The sequence below is a fragment of the Dipodomys ordii genome, unplaced genomic scaffold (assembly GCF_000151885.1).
Source record: "Dipodomys ordii isolate 6190 unplaced genomic scaffold, Dord_2.0 Scaffold113, whole genome shotgun sequence".
NCBI lineage: Eukaryota > Metazoa > Chordata > Mammalia > Rodentia > Heteromyidae > Dipodomys > Dipodomys ordii.
Genome location: NW_012267329.1, coordinates 1,706,066 through 1,729,665, shown reverse-complemented (window position 1 = coordinate 1,729,665; position 23,600 = coordinate 1,706,066). Strand labels below are relative to the sequence as shown.

At 45.4% G+C, this 23,600-nt stretch overlaps 1 protein-coding gene across 2 annotated transcripts in view; it reads right to left on the bottom strand.

The window, feature by feature from the left end:
• The window catches only part of Galnt18 (polypeptide N-acetylgalactosaminyltransferase 18), a 321,219-nt gene extending 299,499 nt beyond the window's left edge, over positions 1-21,720 (bottom strand). For both annotated transcript variants that reach the window (XM_013028804.1, XM_013028806.1), the window contains exon 1: positions 20,994-21,720. In XM_013028804.1, the coding sequence (XP_012884258.1) occupies positions 20,994-21,228 (235 nt within the window). In that variant the 5' untranslated portion in view covers positions 21,229-21,720. The remainder of the gene's footprint in view (positions 1-20,993) is intronic.
• Positions 21,721-23,600: the final 1,880 nt, after the last annotated feature.

Here is a 23,600-nt window from a genome sequence, read left to right as displayed (position 1 = left end):
TTATGACCTATGTGCATGGTTTCCTAATTTTTGAACTTGGGTTGTCTCAGATAACCTATGAACACAAACCAGACTCTGGTTCCCCTGAAAAGCTAAGGAGTTCCTAGCTGATACAGTCTCCTCTGAAAGAGGACAATTCTGAGCTTTGTCTTTTCATCAAACATCAAATTCTCAATTTGTGCTTGGTGCTTCTCCAAAAGCAATCAATTAATTCTAATGAGAATTCAACACGGAGAGAAGAGTTCCAAACGGCCCTCATCAGCCAAGACTTAGTTTTACCATAGATATAGATCACTCCATCCTCTGAGGCTGGAAACTGCTCTTTTGTTTTGACTATGACTCAGTCAGTGCCTTAGCACTCAGAATCCAGGGAGTGTTCTCTCTGCATAGAGCTGGAAATTTTTCAGGTAAAGCATAAATTCATGGATGTAGCCAAGGACTGTGCAGGTAATAAAGGTGGGGGAGAGAAATAAAACTCTTTCAGAGACTCCATTCCCAAACTTTCCTAAAATCAGATTCTGACATATCTGGCAAATCTCTAGGGAAATCTGGTTGTGAAATGATAGACAGTCCCCTCCCTTCTGCCAGCAGGTAACACGCCCTTCCTGCCAATATGCATCTGCCTAATTGCTTGAGATGGAGTGCAAGCTGAATATTCATAATCTTTATGTTGTCACAAAAGCTGTATTTTTAAAATGCTTCCACTCAGTATTTAGAACCTTATTTTCTGTCCTTAAAAATATACATGGATTTTTATTAAATCTACGATAGATGAGGTTTCTGGGTAGCCAAAGACTAAATAGACCTGGTCTGCAGATCTCCAGAGACGGGGAAAGAGGGATAGAGAGCACTGGAGTAAGAGTTATTGCAAAGCATAGCAAGTTTGTTATCTGCAGATTGAATATGTCATACTCATCCGTTGTACCCATTTGCTATGGTTTGAATGTAACCCCCCAACTCCCATATATTGATGGTATTAGAAGGCGGAACCCCCAGGAACTAGTACATCAGGGACTCCCACATGAGGCACAAAAAAACCCCATAATCCACATCTCTTTCAACTAAAGTAGAGACTAATTTGTCCCTCACAGAACAAAGGTTTAAAACACAGATGCTACTCCAGTTCCCTGCTGTACACATGTCAGTTCCTGCAACATCAGCAAATCAGAATGCCTGGGTTAATCCATCACTAATTGGATCCAAAAACATCCAGTAAGGTGATAGCATCACAAAATATAGCCAATTAATCATCAAATACATGGGGAAAGATTCATGTGAAGGTGATGATGATGATGATTATAATCCAGCTCTGATGTATGTAACATGTGTCCCTGATCTTTAATGTATCGCACTGAAATTAAACAAACATGCTAGATGTTTTTAAGCTGTGTTTTAGAAACCTTAAATAATACTTAATGAGTATAGTTACTACACTTTTTAATTAATATGTTCTGTTTTCTTTGATAGGACTGGTAGTAGTTTTTCACTGGTGTTTACATCTAAAACATAATGTTGTCAGGTACCATTGTCACATGCCTATAATTCTAGCTACTTGGGAGGCTGGTATCAAGAGGAGAGAGCCAGCCCAAGCAAAACTTCTCAATCAATAAATAGCACACACAAGTCATTCTAAATACATGAGAGACTGAGATTGGGAAGATCACAGTTCCCAGTCATACTGGGTAGGACAATCCTAACAAAGACACCTTCTCAATGGAAGAAGTCAGGTACGATGACATGCATCTGTCATCTGAGCTATTGCAGGAAGTATAAATTAGAATCACAATTCAAGCATGTGCTTTGGCAGAACTCAATCTCAAAAATAACCAATGGATAAGACACATGGTTCAGAGATAGAATCCCTGCCTAGCAATAATAAGGCCCTGATTCAAATCTGTGCCACCAAAAATGAGTTAATAAATAAGGAAGTCATCTATCAATTTGAATGTGTACTATATTAACAATGGCTTTGCATTGTTGTGATTAGTAAGTATAAGTCTAATTAGAAGCATGACTGGATAGTCTGATCATTCTTCATTCTGTGTGATTCTATTGATGACACGATGCTAACCAGGCCTGCACCTGGCTAGGGCTCAAGGTAAGGGTCCTGAAAGTAAGAACTTACAAGTCACATGACACAGTCTGGATCCCACACTGCTGGGAAAGAGGAGGGACAGTGGTGCCAAGCAATCTGTCTCCAGTCCTAGATACCTGGCAGCCTCTGTCAGCATAACATCAGTGAGGAGTCGTTTTAGGGTTGAGACCAACATGGGCTTCCAAAGCCCTGCTGGCCCCCACCAGAGCAGCAAACCTGAGCTGAGGGAGGGAGGGACAGCTCGTATATATCACAATGTCACCTTGGAACCAGAACCCAGAGCTCTAATTCAGAGCTGTGGGATGGTTCCTGGGCTTTTCAAACCAAAATCTCAAACTGACAACCCCCAAAAGGTCTGAGTTCCCTAGACAAAGTAAAAGAGATAAGGAATGTAAGAAAGATTTCTACCCCAGGGAAGGACCCTCCCCAGTGACAGCTTGGCATTAACAGACTCAGCCATGCAGGGAAGTATAATTAGTTTCCAGCCCCTGGCTTCATTCCATCAGGCCCCTCACCCTGAGGGCTACACAATCTGGTGGCAATGAAAGGGAAAATAAAATCTCAGCTCTCCTAGCTCGACCCACCAGCTACAGCCCCAGGCCGTAGGCAAAAGGTGAGACAGTCATCTGTCTGCAGAGGTAAAAGAGAATGCAATAGTCATTTTTTAAATGACATTTTCAATTTTTCCCCTATGTCTACTCTGCCCTCTTCCACCCTACTGCTTAAATGACTCTTTTCAAATTGGAAATACCAGGAAATAATAAGAAAAGAAAAATCGTAGTTGTGTGTGACTCACAGGCCATTGTATCCTGCCAGGTAGGGTGTAAGGAAGCTAGTCTTCCTGTGTCCCCTACCTGGGACACAGGAAGGATGGGGAAGGTGTAGGGGCCACCATAGAGCCTTCCAGGTCCACACTGGATCTATACCCAGCTGATGAACAGGAAGCCCAGACTTCTAGATCTCCAGCTGTCTCTTGGGCCATCTCTTATTAGATCATCCCTGAGGCAAGCAGGAGCCCCTATGAATGACTCTGACACTAATCTTTCCTCCTTACTGCTGGCCTTCCCCCATCTTTTTCCTGAGGTGTAAGAGAAAGATCTAAGTGGCTACTGCCACCACGGGAAATAGCCATCTGGGCCCATATGTAGAAAGTTGAGCTGGTGTCCTTCAAAGGAAAGCCACAGGCTGGTGTTCCCTCAGCTCTAAGCCTAAAGAGGTCTTCATCCTTTCTTGGAAATGAAGATGTGCCTTCTCCTTTCTCTTGTCAGGTACGGTCACCTTATCCTCATCCCCCTCCTGTCTGGAGTTGAACATGTGCTTGCTGCCTCCTCTGTGGCACTTCTCTCTGCAGTTAGTACAGCTTTGTTTTCTCCCTTGAGTACCAACTAGATTGCCATAGTCTGAAAGTGACAGTGAGTGACAGCTTTATTAAAATGAAGACATGGAGGATCCCCTAAAGGCATCAGACATCTCTCTCCAGGTGGGTCTCTACAGGGAAACGCATTCCACACTCTGGAACACAGCACTGCTGAGCTTCAGCCTCCTCAAATGAAACCATGAAATGGCAGGGTGAACCCTGGGTCACTATGGGAAAGAGCCCAGGAGCCTTAACTGTCCTTAGCCTTAACTAACCCAGGAGCAGAGGCTTGCCGGAGGTAGCCACCCACCCCAGGGAGATGAGAGCCAGCTTCTCAGTCTCCTAGCTTCTTTCTCTCATATAGCTTTGTAGGCAGAGATCTGGATGCAAATCCTGACACCTCTGCTCCCTGAGAAGTTTAAGGCAAGCCCATTTATTTATTCATTCATTAGTCATTTAACAAACAGCCTTACAATGTAGATGGAACTGTGTGAAACACTGGAAAATAGAAAAAGCAGGACCTACTCTTTGTCCTCAAGAAATCTGCAGTCTAATGGGAAAAGCTAATTGATAGATCAATAGCTACAACATAGTACAATTTTCTCATCTGTAAAATGGGCCAATGAACCCATCCCCAGATTCATTTTAAGAATTAACTAACATGAAGTGGATGAAATTGCCAAATATATAGTAGGGTAGTTTGGATCTCAAAAGGCCCATATGTTGAAGACGTTGTCTTCAGCCTATAGAGATATGGGAAGTGGTGGAACTACTGGGGGTATGGTCTAATGGAAGAAGTTAAGTTATTGGGGGTGTGGCCTTCAAGAGGATATTGGAATCCAGTCATCTCTCTATTTTGCTCACTTCCTAGCTGCCAAGAAGTGAGCAGCTTTACTCCATCATAGGCTCCTTCCTGATATACTACCTTGCTGCCATAGGTCCAAAGCAAACAGCCAACTGTCCGTGTTGATCTCAAGTATGTGATAGGAGGCTAAGACACTGCTAAATATCAACTTTCTCTCTTTGCCTCTCTCACATGTAAAATTTCTGCCCTCCTCTGTCAGAATCACTACTCTGGCTTGAAGACTGGGACGAAATTGTTCCCAGGGACAGAGGCTGAACCACTAGGAGCTTGTAACAAAGTCAGCTGAGGTCAACAGCATATCATATCCCCAAGACGGTCCCAGGGGCCTAGACTGGGTCTTTGAGGGAGAGGGGACTCCATCAAAGGAAGACTGAACACTGCTTATCCCTTCATCCCTTGAAGAAGCATGTGGCTTCATCTGAGATTCCACAGAGGACTGACCTTCCCACTGCAGAAGTTACTCCTGAGGTTGAGAAGAATAACTGGATGTTCAGAGAAGCCATCTAGGTTTGCAAGTGGGACCACTAGATCTCCATCCTAGAGCCTCTAGGGCACAGTGGAGGGTCCTTGAAGTAATCAATCATTTGTGGTGGGTCTTGGAGAGCTCAGCAAACAGTCTGAGCCTGAGGAGATGTGTTTCTTCCAGCTCTAGCAAGTTCCGATTCTAACTCACACTAGCTAGCCTTCACAATGGAGGGATGGTGAGGAAACCAAGAGAAGAGGACTCCCCTTGCTTGCTAATGGAGGTGTGGCCTCATGGGGCTGCACAGCACAGATCTGTGACTTCCTCAGTGACAAAAGTGTAAGAAGATGCTTCATTTCAGATTTGCAAAAATCAATGCAAGCTTTCTGCTTTTCTAAAAGGAATTATAAACTCAAAAATCCTATACCTCTTTTGCCAAAAACAACTGATTTGGGTTGAAAACCATTCTGAATTTATGATTGTTCATTTGAGGTAAATAATTACTTTTATTATTTTGTTAAGGTAACTGTATTCCTATTAAAAAGTGACCGAAATAACCCCTTGCCAAACAATAAAGAAGTTTATTTATAGAAAGTTTCTCAATTTATTTCAATTCCTTCTATTTAAAAAGCAAAACCATTCTCTGCTATCACCAGAAAGGAATATTGTGTGAAAAGTCTTTAAATAGATAAGCACTTTTTTTAAAAAAAAATGCAATGTAGTGTCCCAATGTGAAACTCCATCTACCCCTGAGTTGTAAAGAATGTGTATTAGAATTCTACCGTATAACAAATGCAAGCTTTGTGCAGGGAGAAAAAGGAAAAGATTAAGTGAAATCTTCTTGACAATTGTCTTAAATTACATCTTCCTGGCTGCTCTTGAAATTATAAGTCACAGCTTTGAGTTAAATCACATCCTCCCTGGGCTGATGGGTTTGCCACTTGGTTTGGAGGTCAAGGTGGAAGAAAACATGAGTCTTTCCTCAGAAGATAGTCCCACCCAGGGATTCACAGCCAGGGAGCTGAACACCTCTCATAATTCTCCTACCAGCTAAGTCTTCCACCTCATCCCAGTGGAAGTGTCACCAGCACTGGCTGGGGCCCCCTCAAATCTAACTTAGGACCATCTCAGGTTTGATCCGTCTGGGGGAGCCCTATCTAATTGCACAATAACGGGATCCAAATACAATATTCTTGGGAGAAGGGAGATTGAAGAAAGAGCATGGGTGGGATTGAGAAAAGCAGAGGAGAATGAAAGGGGTGACATTGACCAAAATGGAATGGAACTGATTTGTTGAAATGAGCTTATAACAGGGGCTTCACAAATGTCAGTTCTTTCTTCTTCCTTCCTTTTACACAAGTTCAGCCTATTTCTTTTCTTTTGTGCCAGTCCTTTGACTTGAACTCAGGGCCTCACACTCTCACTTGGCTTCCTTGCTGACAGTGCTCTTGAGCCACACTTCCAATCTGGCATTTGGCTGATTAATTGGAGATGGAGTCTCACAGACTTTTCTGCCTGGGCTGGCTTTGAACTGTGATCCTCAGATCTCAGCCTCCTGAGTAGCTAAGATTACATGTATGAGCCACTAGAACCCAGCTGTTCAGGCTTATTTCTATAGCCCTTCCCCCTGGTTCCTTCCCAATTTTCCAGTCATATAACAGAGTCTCCTCTATTCTCTTTCCATAGGATTGCTCTTCTAATATATTACCCCAGGTTCTAGAAACACAAAAACTATACATCAAAAACACATAAATAAAAGAGCCTATCCCTAGCTATAGACTTGGAGGTTCTAAGTCAATACCGTTCATTTTCCACCCTAGACTCTTGTAGAAACCAAAACAAATCCAGTGATCCATCTGTTATTAAAATGTGATTTTCCACGTGGAAGATAATGAAATGTGTTAAGACAGCATTTTGAGTCCAAGAACTGGCAGGCAGGCCTGAACCTCCTCCTGTCCCTCCCCTTCCTCTGCGGCAACTTCTCTCCCATCAGGGAAAAATGATGATTAATTAGACAGAGCCTGCCCCACTTGTTGAGCTCCTTTGAGACCAGAACCACATAAATACCAAGCATTATCATCACAATAAAGAGAAAACAGAAAATTCATCCGCCTGGGGACACCAAGCAAGGTGCAGCTAACCACAGTGGTGATGGAAGATCAAAGCAGGTCTTCCACATGGCAAGCAGAAAATGTCATCCACATAAACAGGAAGAGAGATCAGTTCTACAAAGGAAGAGAGTCACATCTGTAGCTCTCCAGTAAGATTTTTGCTTACTTTCAACTTTCCAGTGTATAACTTTGCAAGGTTATTAATACGGACTCCTACTGTTTTGGGCAAATAAACAGCTGCTGATGTTTGGGGCTTCAAACCACTTTATTAGAGCTTTCCTTTAAAGCAATTGTCTCTTCCTTTCCAAATCCTGAGAGGCACAGACAGCTAGAATCAGAGAGTACTAAGGAGAAAGAAAGAACAAACGAGAAGAGGCAGCCTGTGTGGGCCAGAGGAACCAGGCCAGGGCTGTAGGGACCCTAGCTGTTTTCTCATAACTCCTCCACGTAGCTCAGGTTCAAGAACAGAAAGGGGAGACACAGATGAAGCACCAGCAGAGGGCTGTTGTGGCGAGGTGGCGCCAAGAAACAAAATCCATCACTGAGAGAAGACTGGGGAGACCAGCTATCTAGGTTAACCTGGGCTTCCTTGGAGCCAGGATGTTTCATTTTATAACACTGTAAGGAACCAAGATCGGCTGGTCACTCTGGAAGGCATATGACTGTACCAACGCTCTGCAGGACACCAGCACCATGCATGGTCCACCAGAGTGATGAGTCACAAGTAGTGCCTGATGGTGGTAGTCACTGCTAGCCCCCTGCTTTTCCTACAAGGACAAATTCCTACACCCCCATAGTGATCTGCACTGATCCAAAGGAAAAGTTTTCCTCAACTTTGAAAAGCCTGTCCCTCTGCCCCACCCAGGCCTCCAAGTTTCTTGCAGACCCAAGGACAAGCCAAGCCATCTGCCTGGCTCCTTCTCTTGCTGATCCCCCCACTCAAACTGAGGCCTTGCAGCTTATCCTCAACCACATTCCTCTCTACATAAGTCTTCCTCTTCTGTCTTATTCTATATACACCATAGATTCTAGATCTAGTTTCCCTTCCTGTTTTCATACACAGAAGCCCTCTGACTTTGAGCAAACTCTAAGCATTATCATAAAATACTTGAGGCTGGGTAATATAGAAAGAAAAAATGTTTGTGGAAACTCCTTGTTTTGGAGGCTGAAAGTGGAAGCCAGCCTTTGAGGTTCAGCCTCTGGTGAGGGCCTCCGAGCTACATCACAACTAGGCAGAAAACATACCTGTGGGAGGAGTGCTCGGTCGTGTGAGAAGACAAGAAGCAAGGGAGCCAGGATCCAGGCCTACACTAATCCTGTCTAAGAACAGAGACATCAGTGATCTATCTAGTCACTTCCCACTATCCCTCACTTTAAGAGTCCACCTCAACGCCATCCTGCTAGAGACCAAGCTTCTAGAAATGAGTCATGCATTCTTTAGCTCTGAATTGTCTCACCTCTAAAACCATACCTCACCATGTGGTAAGATGAAAAGAAATCATAAGCTCAAAAGAATCATTTGTCTAATCAGAAAAATAAAGTAATAAAGTCAACAAGCACCTAGCCCAGTCTCTGACACACAGGAGTGGTTCTCTTCCTCCTTTCTGGCATACAACCAATCTTCTTAAAAAAATTCTTGTACAGAGGGATTACAGTTACATGAGTAAGGTAATGAGTACATTTCTGGTTGAGCATTGTTACCCCCTCCTTTGTTTTCCTCCTACTATCCCTTCCTTCTCCCACCTCCCCGACTCCTCCCCTCCCAAAATTGTAAAGTTCATAGCCAACATAGTGTCTTGTGAATATCATTGTTGCAATGGGTTATCCTGTGTTCTTGTTTCAGCATTTTGTTATTCTCCTTCCCCTCTCCAAATTAGATAAAAGTATATACAAGATGCAGGGTACCAAAATCAAATACAATCACAATAGGGAATATACCATAGGGGGTAGAACATATAAAAGAAACAAAAAAATCACATAGTACATAAAAAACAACAACAACAAGGGATGTGTCCATATCTTGGGGTTCATTTCACTTATCATCATCTTATATGATCATATGTGCATAGCTTTTGAGCTTTTCTGCTCTCTAATAAGATTATCCTAGACATATACTAATTATTGAAAATGAGGGAAACCTTGGAACCTATATTTCTTTGGGTATGGCTTGCTTCACTTAGTATGATTTTTTCCAAGTCTTTCCATTTCCTAACACATGGGGTGGTGTCGTTCTTTCTGATGGAGGCATAGAATTCCATTGTACATATATAACCCATTTTCTTGATCCATTCATCTACTGAGGGGTATCTGGGTTGGTACCTATGGTGAATAATGTTGCAATAAACATAGTTGTGCTGGTAGCTTTAGTGTGGTCTTGTTTGTAAACATTTGGGTAAATGCCCCAAAGTGGGATTGCTGGGTCATAGGGGAGTTCTATATGGAGTCTTTTGAGGAACTTCCATACTGCTTTCCAGAGTGGTTGAACAAGATTACACTCCTACCAACAATGTAGTAGGGTTCCCTTCTGTCCACATCCCCTCCAGTATCTGTTGTTATTAGAGTCCTTGATTATAGCCATTCAAACTGGGGTGAGGTAGAATCTCAATGTTGTTTTAATTTGCATTTCTTTTATGGCCAGAGAAATTGAGCATTTCTTCATGGGTCTATTGGCCATTCTTATTTCCTCTTAAATCTATAGCCCACTTATTAATGGGGCGGTTGTTTCTATGAGGATTTGTTTTGGGGGGATTTAATTTTTGGGGGGGTCTGCTCGTGGGGCCTGATCCCTGGGCCTGGTCGCTATCCTTCAGCTCTTCAGCTAAAGGCTAGCACACTACCACTTGAGCCATAGCGCCACTTCCGCTTTTTTCTTTTTGCTTATGTGGTGCTGAGGAATCGAACCCAGGGCCTCATGCATGCAAGGCAAGCGCTCTACCACTGAGCCACCTTCCCAGCCCTTAATTTTTTAGTTTTATCAATCTTCTTTATATGCACATAGCTCTGAAAGATTCATCTAGGATTCTTATTTGTCACTGTAAAGCTTTCTTTAGTTTTCTCACTCTTGTATTCATTGGTCCTAGTAATTTTGGTGCTGTTCCCCTAAATAAATTCCTACATGTTATAAGCATGATCAAGTTTCAAATCCTGAATTATATTTCCATTCCTCTAGGGGCATTAATGGCCTTAAACTCTTAAGTTCTCAGGGGCCAGAGATGTTTGAACAAGTTGGACTAGGGTAAAGCTAGTGACTAATATGCAACACTTAGCAATCATAATCTAAATGTGCCTGTCAGAGACTTGAACTTAAGGGGCTGGTAAAATGAGGGCATTCAGGCCATAGAGTTAGGCCCAAGGCTCCTCTTTAGATGTTGTTTTCCTCCATCATCAGGTAGAGTACAGATGCCACTTTTATGATCTTCCTTAACACCCTATTTTGTAAGCTCTTTTTGTATATATAAACTAAACAGACTAAGTTTATTCGATAGTGAAAGGAAAGCCATGAAAGGAAAGTAGCCAGACACTCCAAAGAGAGAGACCTCAGAGAGGAGTCTAATGGAATCCTCTTGGAAGGTGATTATTACCACCTGCCAGATCCAGTCTCACGTTCTCTGTGGCTTCATGGAGGAAACTCTCAATATCTCAGTGTCACTGATGTTTGGGAGTTTCAGCTAACACTATTAGCTTCATCTCCCAAAAATAAATGGTCAGAAACCAAAGGTTGAATGGCAGGTAGAGAAAGAGAGCCACATCCTCACTGGGGTGACTCATCTGGCAACATATTTGTATCCACAATCATGTAGTCAGAAAGACTAGTAAGACATTAGCACTTACACAGCCAGAGACCCTTTTGCTTAAAATCCCAGTTCACTGTATTCCACAGTGTCTACGGAGGGCACAGGGACCCAAAAAGATCCCAGAGCAGCCTTCTTCCCCAGCCATTGCCATAACCCACTGTGCTTTGGAATGGTTGGAAGGAAATTTGTCATTAATAATCATTTAAGTAGCAACACTTATGAATGATTAACTTTAACTCTATAAATTAAAAAGATTTCAAGGTTATCACATTCCCATGCATACTAATTTAGTAGCAATGTGTTGGGATGCTGGCACTGCCCTGGGCCGCATGCCCTGTGTGTTGAGGGCCTGTGTGCAAGGGAGGGGCACATCAAGAATCTATGCCCTCAGCACTGCACTGCAGAATGGAACCGCCTCTGACCCCCAAGGCAAAGTGGGATTGGATCCCCCAGGATAGGAGACAAAAATAGTCGAATCTCTGCCAGAACAGAGTCTGAACCCCCAGCTTTCCAGAGATATTTGAGATGAGTATAAACTGCACGGCCCAACATTTGGAGTGCCAACCAACAACCCTCAGCCACTCTTTCTCCCATTCCTGATTTCAATGTCCCTCCAACAGGTAGGGACAGCTCTCCTCTTTCCAGTTCTATGTAGAGCACAGTTCTCTCACTCCTCAAAGACGTCTTCTTGCCTAGTCACCAGAGTGTTTCCCAGGATGACTTTATATAGGATACCAGTGCCTGGGTCCATCCCTAACTCCTGAATAGAAACAGAGGCATGGAAGGTGGCGACAACCCCAAAAACTTTTGATCCCAGAGCAAGGCAAGGAGTGTCCATTCAGCTTTGCAAGTTAGGTGAAATCAGAAATCCTGTGAGATGGTAATGCTGGGTGCAATGGATCATGTCTGTAATCCTAGCTACTTGGAAGTGCAGATTGGTGGATCACGGTCATGAGGCCAGCCAGATATAAATGTTCACAAGATTCCATCTCAACCAATGTCTAGGCACAGTGGTATCATGCCTATAATCCTAGCTACCTTGAAAGGCACAGAGATCAGAAGATTAAGGATCAAGGCTAGTGTGGATATAAAGTTCTGACAGACTATGGTACACTCCTGTTATCCCAGTGACAAAGGGAAGCACAAATAGGAGGATTATAATCCAGGCTCACAAGAGTACAAAGAGCGACCAATTAAAATATAACCAACACATATATTATAACATAATTATATGTGTTATAACACAACATATATAATCCACACCAATGGATTGGCTCAAGCAGTAGAATGCCCACCTAACAAGTACTAGGTTGAGTTTAATTCCAAGTACCTCCAAAAAGAGAAAGAAAGAACGAAATCCTGTGAGATGACAATGGAGATGCTTCATAACCTCGGAGGTGGCTCCGAATCCCATAAATATCGCTGGGAGAACAAAGCAGACTGGCCCGAGCGACTGGAGCTGACCTTCACAGCCCTCTGAGAGCACACTGTGGCTCTCCAACACTTTTCATTCTGAATTCTCCTTGAGCTTCTACACCAAGCTACTTATCAAGGGCAAATAACAATTTATGTCAAGTGAGTGGGAAAGAATGTGGAATTCATTTATTTTACAGCCTACACACTTCTAGCTAAAAATGAAAATTCTTTGGTTATGGGGGAAAGTTGTACTTCTTGGCAGGGTCCCTCTGTGATGAAGATGTGGTCTTGGGCTATTAACAGAAGCAATTAGACCCAGCTCTTAATCCTGCTACTGAACTCCCTCAAAGTATCAGTCCCTAAGCTAAATGGAGGCGGGGGCTCATGCCAGTAACCCTAGTTACTGAGGGGGCTGAGATCTGAGAATCTCAGGTCAAAGCCAGCACAGGCAAGAACACCCATGAGATTCTTACCTCCAACAAACCAACAAAGAGCCAGAATTTGAGTCATGGCTAAGGTAGTAGAGTGCCATAACTAAGGGAAAACACCCAGGCCCTGAGTTCAAGCCCCAGTATTCATACTCACACAGAGAGAGAGAGAGAGAGAGAGAGAGAGAGAGAGAGAGAGAGAGTACCAGCCTCTGTTAGTGGTAGCAATGTAGATATGTGTAAATGTATATGCCATAGCTCCTTTCAAAGGGCAAATAGCTTTACTTTTTTTTTCTTTTGGTCAGTTGTAGGGGCTTGAACTCAAGGCCTGAGCATTGTCCCTGAGCTTTTTTGCTCAGGCTAGGCACTCTACCCTTTGAGCTACAGTGCCACTTCTAGTTTTCTGGTGGTTAATTGGAGATTAGAGTCTCATGAACTTTCTTTCCCTGGCTGGCTTTGAACCCCAATCCTTAGATTGCAGCCTTTTGAGTAATTAGGATTACAGGTGTGAGCCACCAGTGCCTTGTTTAGTTTAGCTTAGATATCAACCTTTCCTTGGATCAACTCCAAGCACTGGGCCAATGTCAAGAATCTGCTCTTCACAAGCCTTATCTCCTGAAGACCAGATGAGAATTCCAGCCAATTTAAGGTGGCATCCTAAAGCTATAGTACAGGGGGCTGAAAAATAGCCACCTTGGGACATTTCTGATTGTTAGGCCCAGACATGACTTGTATTGTGATAAACAAGCTGCTACGATAAAACCAGAGTACATTAATATGCACATAATCTGCCTAATAAACTTTCAGGAAACAAAATGCAGCTAATAACCCATTTCTCCCACTGTTGAGATGATCTTGACTCAGTGAAGGAAGATAATGGATTTAGAAATTAGTCATATAATGTAATACATTATTAATCATGGTATTCAGGAGGGTAAATAGATGTTATTGGAATGCCACCCAGAAATTCAATTTCCTCTTAGATTTGTTTACACTCTTGAATTCTTTATGCCACTGCCATCCCTTACCAAAATGTAATGGTCTGATCTTTTCTTCCCTGTATGAAGAATGATTTTTAACCTTTCTTAGAAAGAAGCAGGGCCTTTTGAAAAATGAGATATTTTACAGAACTCCAAATAGTAAAACACATGAAAGAGCTGCTGCCCTGGCTGGGGTAGGGAGCTGGGAGAAGAAGGGCCAAGGAGACTCCTAGGGCCTTTTATTTCTCAGTCCTCACAAACCTTCAAGAAGGTTGAGCTCCTGTGGACACAATTTGAAAAACACTACCTTAAGACTTCTATTTAAAACAAATATTATGTATATGATACATAATCTAAGCATACTGTCTATCTTTCTTTGTGGGGAGTCGGGGTGGGGGTGGTTTCTGGGCCTTGAACAAGAGCCTAGGTAGTATTCCTGGGCCATTTTACTAAAAGCTGGAGCTCTACCACTTGAGCCACAGTTCTACTTCCAGCCTTTTGGTGATTAATTGCAGATAAGAGTCTCAAAGGTGTTCCTTCTCCAGGCTGGCTTCAAACTATGATCCTCAGATGATAGCCTCCTGAGTGGAAAAGATCATAGGGTAAGTCACCACTACCCAGCGTTTATCATTATTAATTAATTTACTAAAGTAAGATACACAAATAAAGAACACTGGCCATCTAAGAGAACAACAATTCTCCCAGATGAAAACCAACAGGGCAGGTAGTATAGGAATCAAGTCATATCTAGAATAACCTAAGAGTACAGATGGAAAGGCTGGTGATCTCATTTCCCAGAAAACACTGAATAATTATACCTAAACCTATTATTTCTTTGTTGCTTTGTATGTCCCTACCCCACGGTATAACCCCTGCTTTCACTGTATTTGATGTCGGTATAATTTGTGGAGGGGATGGGGAAAAACAAATTGTTTAAATAGGGATACAGGTGGACCCATTGCAACAATGAGATGTACAAGTTGTTATGTTGAAAACGAACTTTACAACTTTGGTGCGGGGAGGGGGGAGGATTGGGGGGGGGGGGCTGGAATGGGGGGGCGGGGGGAGGATGGGAAGGGATGGGAAGGGGAAACAAAGGAGGAGGCTACAATGCTTGATAAGAAATGTACTCATTATCTTGCCCATGTAATTGTAACCCCTCTGTACAGTATTTTCACAATAATAAAAAAAAATTTTAATTAAAAAAAAATAATACCCAAACCTGCCAGTGCCTATGCAGGAAAGCTTGCCTTTAAAAAAAAGTTTTTTACATTCTTTGGTCAATAGTAACCTCATTTCTGGAAATAAATCCTAAAAATAACTCTAAAGAAAAAAAACAGGAACAGATATCCATTTCTGCTCCAATTATAAGAGCAAAACAAATGTCCATTATAGGGAAGTGGTCAAATGAACAATGGTATACTAGTGATGGAATACTATGCAGTCATTTAAAATACAATACATGTTCTCTTAAAAGATCTTCCACTCACCTCTGCAGGTTCAACATGCTTTCTATTTCTTCTGCAAAATAAACTCCATGATGTTTTTGCCCTCTGTGGCTTTTCTCTCTGCCACCCTGTTCACATCTCCTTCTAACTATAGGGCTTCCACCATCTTCTGGGTCTATCCCAAACGTGTTTATTACTGTTTGTAATTTTCACTACAACTAATTACATAGTATGTAAACTGGGGAAATCTGACTAGTAATAAGATAAGAAAGGTTGTTCCTAAGAAAATAAATTTAAAAGCTTTATACAAGGTAGTAACTATCCTTTATACAAGATAGTAACTTCACAAAAGCAGTCAAATGACATGTCAGCAAAATCACTGCAGAAGAGGAAAACAAAAATCACACACATGGAAGTTTCTCCACTGAGATTGTTCACAATTTCAAAGAGAGGTGAAATCAAAGTTCATGGACAGGACATTCTGGGTGTGGTTTGTACAGGAAGAAAGGAAAGCAAGGGGCAGGCCCACCACAAACACAGAGCTTTGGCCTGACATCAAGAGACAAAAGACTGAGAAAAACAAACATGGCAAGTTCTCTCTTGTATGTGCAGAATCTAATCCTAAAAAATGAATGACAGGAATGTAAAACAGCTTCTCTTTGAGGAACAGGCTCCAGCAGAGGAGAAGGGAGGAGCAAGAAGAGAGAATGTAAGGGTGAATTCAGCTGAAGTACTCTGCTTGAATGTGTGAGGGTAGGACAAACTACAGTACTTTGTAAATGGTACTGTACTGTTCTTGAAGCAATTCCAACAGATTGCTTCAAGAAGCAGGGAGAGGGCTGGGAAGGTGGCTCAGTGGTAGAGTGCTTATCTTGTGTGCATGAGGCCCTGGGTTCGATTCCTCAGCACTACATAAGCAGAAAAAGCTGGATGTGGTGCTGTGGCTCAAGTGGTAGAGCACTAGCCTTGAGCTGAAGAGCTGAGGGACAGCGCCCAGCCTCAGAGTTCAGGCCCCCACCACTGACAAAAAAAAAAAAAGATTGGGGAGAGAAAGGGATAGAAGGGATGAATTTTGTCAAGTTGCATTGTATGTATGTATGGAGATATCACAATGTAATGCCCTGTACAACTAATATATGTAGTAAAAAATGGGGAAAAAGATGGGCCATGGGATGTATATTTTTGAATAAGACTGGAAGTATTTCATGCATGCATGCATGCATGTAAGATTTTGTGTGATCTTCCTCCTTGGCCAGTCTTTCAGCTAACTAACTCGAAATCCAACCATGTTGAACAACATGGATTCTATTGCCCTTAGGAAACAAGTCCAGAACAGTAAGGCAAAGAGTGGCTCATGAGTATCCCCAGTAGCCTCCTGCCCTCCCCAGTGCAGGGTCTGGCATGTGTGAGGTCCCCCTGACACAAATGTAGAACCAATCAAGTATGTAGCAAACATGAAATACAATGCTTCTACCAGAAAGGGCAGAACATAAAATTTTATGTCAATGGTGACCTCACCTATGGAGGGAAGTGAGATGAGCTGGAATCGCTCAACATTGCAAATCGTTGCCAAATCGTTTTGGTTGGTCGTGGGACTTGAACTCTGGGCTTGGGCGCTGTCCCTGCGCTCTTCAGCTCAAGGCGAGACTCTACCGCTTGAGCCACAGTGCCACTTCCGGTTTTCTAGTGGTTATTGGAGATAAGAGTCTCACGGACTTTCCTACCCGGGCTGGCTTTGAACCGTGATCCTCAGATCTCAGCCTCCTGAGTAGCTAGGATTAGAGGCGTGAACTGCCAGCGCCCAGCTATAGTACCCTTCTATTTAAAACAAATATTTTTTTAAAAAAACATTGGCACATTATTTGACAGACTCAAAAAGATACTAATCAAGAAAAGAAGAAATGCCTTTGTTTGTCTTGACTCTCCAAACAAAAATGAATGGGCATTTCTCTTTTCCAAATTCTCTTAACACTCAGGCTTCTTTCAGTCCTTCACTATCTCAAGCAAGATCTAAAGTCCTGACTTTCAACCTGTGCTAAGACTTACTTGTGCTTCCAGATCATCAAGATACTTGATTTCAAAATCTGAAGTTATCCAGCTTGTCATTTCACATCGACTTGTTAAAAAAAAAAATCTCAAAAATACAATTTGCATTCCCAAGAGATTCCCCAATGCCATCTAATTAAATCATTCAATCAGAAAACAAATTAAAATGAAATATCACTGCAATCCCCAAGAGGAAAACAAACTTTCAGCGATGACTAGAACAGATCTCTAGGGTGATGCTCCAAAGCCTCTTCTAATTGCAAGTCCTATTGAACACCCTGCCGAGCATTCTGTGACATTTGCAGCTTCCGGGACAGCTTTCCTTCCAAATGGTGGGGCGGGGGGCAGGGGGTGGAGGGGGGGAAACAATGGAGCCTGAGCAACACTCTAAAGCAAAACAGATCCTTTGGAGAATGGCAACACTTTCATTATAGCTAATTGGTGCACTGGGCATTAGCCCCGTTGCTCATTCATTCATCCACTATCCATCTGGTATCTATTCTCTGTATAGACACACCAGGATCTGTCCTGAGTGGTCACAAGCATTAGGTAAATGAATGTGGCCTCTGCCTTCCTCATGGAACCAGACAACATCCAGAGCAGTTGGAGTTTATCAATGGACAATATCTCCAAACAGAAAGGGTACTGAGGTCACCCCTCTGCTATCCTCTGAGGCCTTACCCTCACCATCTCAATGTCAATGATACTCCTCCCCTGTGACCAGCTAGCCTTCTTGGGAGACAGTATCATATGTGACTAGGAACAGTCTCTAATACAGGAAGTCTGGCAGATGTTAATCTAATCTTCAGAATGGAGACTCAAACCAAACCTCTTTTCTTTATACAGTAAAAGAAGTAATAATAATAATTGGGTGTGGTAGTGCATGCCCATAATCCCAGAACTCAGAAGGCAGACAGAGGCAGGAGGCCATACCAGGATACACAGTAAGCCTTGTCTTACACACACACACACACACACACACACACACACACACTGAATTTAGACTCCTGTACTGCATATCATGGTCTGACCAGGACAAGTCAAATATCCCCTCCAAGCCTTGGTTTCCAAATCTGTAAAATGGAGCAAGTATCACCTGGCACATAAGATTGTGAGGAGTAACTCAGTCAGTATATGCATAGCTCTTAGAATAGGACTTGCCACATAGTAGGTGCTGTGTGACTTTCTGCTCATTATCCCATAGTCAGCAGTCAACTCAGAAGAACTAAATGGATTTTCTAATGGCACTACTAACTAGCAAACACTTGACTGTTACTTCTGACAATGTAGTGACAATGGATGCACAAGACTTGGCCCATGTTGTCAAGTTCTGGAGTCACATCTTATCATCCTTCCCCATCCTTTCCTCTGCCCTCACCTGAGATCTAAACCATGTGGGAACCCTGGAGGGAGCTATCAGTCATTGCTACACCATCACTACACAACCAACCAATAACCCTTGTCCTTTGTCTGCCTCCTATCTAGTCTTTTCAAAGCCCTTATTCCACCCTCCTCTTCCCCTCCCCTCCACACATACACACACACACACACACACACACACACACATACACACTGTGTATGATAGCTTTTGTCTTTTTATCCTGAACTTTAGTTCTTTCTGATATTCAGTCCGTGCAATTCCATTGTATGTATGTGAGAGAACTGGACCAAAACATGCTTTAAGGATACTGTTATCTTTTTTACCCATCTCCCCAATTCTGTCAGGTATATATTTGAAAGTACTGAATAGCACGTACAGTTTCATGGGGGAAAAATTCAAAAAGGTTCTTTTCTTCTACGTTATTGTGCTGGTTTTCACACAGAGCCTTATAAACCCTTTGACCTGGTCTACATTCAACATGATAGGGCTGGCTCTGTGCTGAGCACACAGGCTCCTGATGTACCCTCAGGGCCTCCACAAACACAGCCTTCCTCACCTCCTCCCTAACCATATAGAAAAGCACAAGGGAGGGGCTGGGAATTTGGCTCAGTGGAGAAGTGCTTGCCTTGCATCCGTGAGGCCCTGGGTTCTATTCCTCAGTACCACATAAGCAGAAAAAAGACAGAAGTGGCACTGTGGCTCAAGTGGTAGGGCGCTAGCCTTGAGCTGAAGAGCTGAGGGACAGCGCCTAGGTCCAGAGTTCAGCCCCCACAACCGACAAAAAATAAATAAAAATAAAAAATAACAAAAAGAGAAAAAGAAAAGCACAAGGGAATCCCACAGACACACAAACAAGTGAATGAAAAATCTCTCAAAATCAGTGGGCAAACTGGAAATGCCCATGCCACACATGACCCTGTGTCTTCCAGAAAGCCAAGAGGGGTCTGCATACTTCTGGTGCTGATGAATTGTCAACTGAGGTCCAAGGGGGGTGGAAAATGACAAGAAATAGCAGCAACAGGCACTCACTGATAGACCATGTGACATGCCAAACCCCATACCTGATTGACAAGCAGGAACAGGTTTGAGGCAAAAGCTGCCAGGATCCTACTTCTGGGCAAAGTATTAACGCCATGGCTTGTGATTAACTCAATGGGTAGAGACGCCAATACTCACTCTCCTGAACCTGGCCGGGCCTTCCAGGGAAGGAACTACTCTGGCCGCAGGAGGAAGCAGGCCAGATGCGGACAGAGTGGGTCTCTTCTGTGGCAAGGACAGCAAGTGTGAGGACTGAAATCCAGACACCCCCAAGTAAACAAAAGAACGCACCTGCTGGCAGTCTTTGCTGGGGTGAGTGTTGCCTGGCTTACAGGTGAACTAGGCTTAGCCCTGAGCCTAAGAGAAGATCACTTGTCCAGTAGATAGTAGGGGGTTCTGGGAAACGATGAAGGAGAAGGGAGGTGTGTGTGTGTGTGTCTGTGTGTGTGTGTGTCTGTGTGCGTGTGTGTCTGTGTGTACCCAGCTCCAGTGCTCATTACTCCATTCCTTCCTCTGACACCTCACACCTCCTCTTACCCTGTAGCCTCATGAAAGCGCCCCAAATCCCAGTCCTTCTAGGGAGCCCTTGTTGGCCCGGAGACACCCACCCCAGAGCAGCACTGAACTCCAGGCCCAACCCCTTGGATCCCTCTGCTCCTCCCAGACCATTCCCTGGCTTTTGGGAGTGGAGCTACTAGAGGGATCGGGGTTCACCCGTTCCGGGTCCCACCCACGCGGCTCCCTGTGCGGGTTCTCTGGTCCTGGGCGGAGGCGCCACCGCAGTGGACCGCCTGAGCTCGAGCTCCAGCGCCTCCTCCCGGGTTTGACACCTGCTCCTAGGAGGGCCTGGATGAGTGGAACGTGGTGATGAGGATACCTACCGATTTACACACACCCCCGCCCAGCAAATTGCCCCAGCAAATTGCCCCCTGGCTTTGCACCGCCCCCCCCCAAACGTACACAGCTCAAGCCCAGCCAGGCTGGAGGGCTGGGGCTGGAGCGATACAATCTTCCTAGCCGGGCTGGTCCTGCAGCTTACAGGTCCTAAGCGCCAACCGCTAGGGTCGCGCGGGCAGCCCTCTCTCGTCGCTCGCTCACCGTGGGTACAGGAGCCCTTTCAGCCTCGCTTTTTCTCTTGTATACACACAAACATCTTATACGCACGCATACCCACTCCAAGCTGGACTCAGGTGCGATTCCGAGCGCCCGCGCGAGCAAGCAGCCCCCAGAGTTGCACACGCACATTGGGACACGTGCGCAGCGCGCCCCCATAGCGACAGCGAGCAGCACAGCCCGGTGTGCGTGCAGCCCCACGCACACACGTGTGCCCCGGGGAAGCGCGCAGGGCCGCAGGCACGAAGGGTCCCGCACACAGACTAGAGGGGACCCCAGAGCTCCCCGCAAACCACCACCCAACCACCGCGGCGGCGGCGGCGGCGGCGGCGGCGGAGCCGGGCTGTTTGGTGTGGAGCTGCGGGAGCGCTGCGCACTAGCCCCAGCGCACCCCGCGCAGAGCTGCTGGGCACTCCCGACCCCGGGTGGGCGGCCCGAGTTTCCCGGAGCGCCCGTACCTTGGATGTGCTGCTTGATGACATTCTCCAGGTGGTCCAAACGCTCAATAATCTTCAGAGTGTCCCCTTTGTCTTCCTCCAGTTTCTTGTCGGGCGCCGGCTCCTGCCCCCGCACATACACGCTGGCGATGTAGTTGGTGACCCAGCCCACGTAGAGCAAGCATATGATGTTGGTCATGCCGCTCAGGATCACGCAAGTGGACACCAAAGTTTTGGTCTTCCTGGTGCACACCATTCTGGGCTCTCTCCTCCATATAGAGCTCCGGGGCCCCCCTCCTAGTTGTGCGCCCCGGACTCCCTGGCGCTCACACACACGCGCGCGCACACACACACACACACACACACTTTCTCTGTCTTACACACACACACACACACACACACACACCCTTTGCACGCCTGGGCCGCTGGGTACCCCAGTGCCCGAGTCCAGAGCTTCTCCAAAGCCGGGTCTATTGGCTATGGAGCCGCCGTGCCCAAGTTTGCAGCTCCGCCGCTGGCCACCCGGACCGCGAGCGCTTGACAAAGAAAATGAGGTGGATTTTCTTTCTTTTTTTTTTTTCTTTTCCAAATAAAAAAAAATCCCTAAGGGCTTCCCAGAACGGTCACGGGTGGCCGGGAGGCGTGCGCCCCGATACGCACGTCTGGGAAACTTTGCCACTGCCTGGGTCGGCGGCCGCGCCGCTTCCCATCACCAGGCGCCGGCTGCCTGGGCGATCCGACCCGCCCGCGCTGCCAGGAGGACGGCGGCAGCAGCGGCGGGCAGAGCCGCGGAGCAGCGCGGCCCGGCCCCCTACGAGAGACAAGCGCCGTCACCAATCGCGATCCGGCTCCGGAGAGGGGCCGGTGCTGGGCGGCCGCCGACCAACGAGGACAGCGCGTAGGGGCGGAGACCGGTCCCGCAGCCCCACCTGCCCGCCGCCCTAGCTCCCGCCTCCAGGGACGCGCCTGAGCCTCCACCCGCGCCCGCACAGGCTGCCCCCGACCCGGCTCCCAGCGGCGACAGCGCGCCGCCAGGCCGGGCCTCTAGGGGAAGTCCGTCTCTTGCTCTGGTCCAGGAAGCTGGTTTCCTGGAGGTTGCGCGGCTGGCCCATCTCCTCCGCCCCCCCCCCCCCCCCCCCCCACACCTGCTCTGGCCACAGGCGTCTCACGCTGACCCCACCCTCCAGAAGACCAACTCCACCCTTTTACCATTGCCGGCCAGTAGAGAGACCAACACCTATGTGTCCAGGCCTTCCTTGGCCTCACATTGGTTTTTTCTCTGCCCTCTGCCTTCTTTTTTGCTGGCCTCGCTGTCACCAGATTTGGCAACTGTCAGAGGAGCCAAGCCTCCTGGGAATCTCTTCCAAGCAGTATTGGTGACTTAATAGACGTATCCGATCGTCTATCCGGTCATCTCTCTGTCCCCACCCTCCAAGGTTTTGCCTATCTAGTTCTCAGAGCAAGCCATGTTCTGCCGTGTTCTCGGTTGTCTCTCACGTGGACCAGGCTCATTCCAAGTGCACAGGGACACTGCACGGGAACGAACTGCGTGGTCCCTACACGTGTTGTTTGTCCCGCATAATGGGGGTAATGGGCTGTGTTGAAGAGGGCAGTGACAGACCGCACAGGGCTGCGCTTCTTACTACAGCAAGTGAGTCTCCATATCTCCCTTCAACGCAACACCACTTCCCAGCGTCTGAACAGAATTATTTAAACAAAGACTTTAAAACACAGATTTCCTGACTCTCATCTCCAAATTGCATTTTTTTTTTACCTGATGGGAAAGCGGCCTGCGGGTATATTCCCTTAGGCGCTGACATTCCAACCAGTGATAATCAGGGGTTCCCTCAAGTGAAGTCTTCCAGGATTAAAGGATTTAGCAGAGAGAGAGAGAGAGAGAGAGAGAGAGAGGAGGAAAAGAGGGAAGGGAGAGGGAGGAGGGAGGAAGGTACACACACACACACACACACACACACACACACAGAGGGGAAGGCAAAATATCAAATAAGGGACCATTTTTGGCCTGTTCATCCAAGGATCCCTTCACCAGGGCTTTGCTGACAAAAACTCCCAAATAGAAGCAACAAAGGAAGATTTCACCCCTAGCTGGAGAAGCAGTGGGACTTGGAGGAAGAGGATATTATGCATGCGTGTGACACACTCACGAGGAGAGAAAATGTGTACAATTAAAAAATATATATATTGAAAGTAGAAAACCGTGCTGCCTACCTCAAGGGGAGAAAACTTGTCTCTCCTTTATCCTCCTGTAAGCATAATTCAGAACCCAAGGGAAGGGTTTGGGCTTTCTCCAGGATACACTGGCTTCCAGCAATGCCCTGAGCACTGCTGAGGTAAAGGTGTAACCCTGCATAGTCCTTTGGATCTTTCTAGAAGGAACCTTGTGAGTTCAGCTCCTTCCAAGATCTTCCTAAACCACAGCAAAATTAGACAAAGAGGAGACAGGACTTTCTTTTCCACGTTGTTATTGGGAAAGAAACCAATCTCCAAGTTAAAACAGAAAAGATTCAAGAATGTGTGACCCTCAATTTTGTACCAGCTGATCCTCTAAGATAATGTGTGACTACAGAGGACCTGAATGCAACAAAACACCAAAGAGAAAGCAAACCA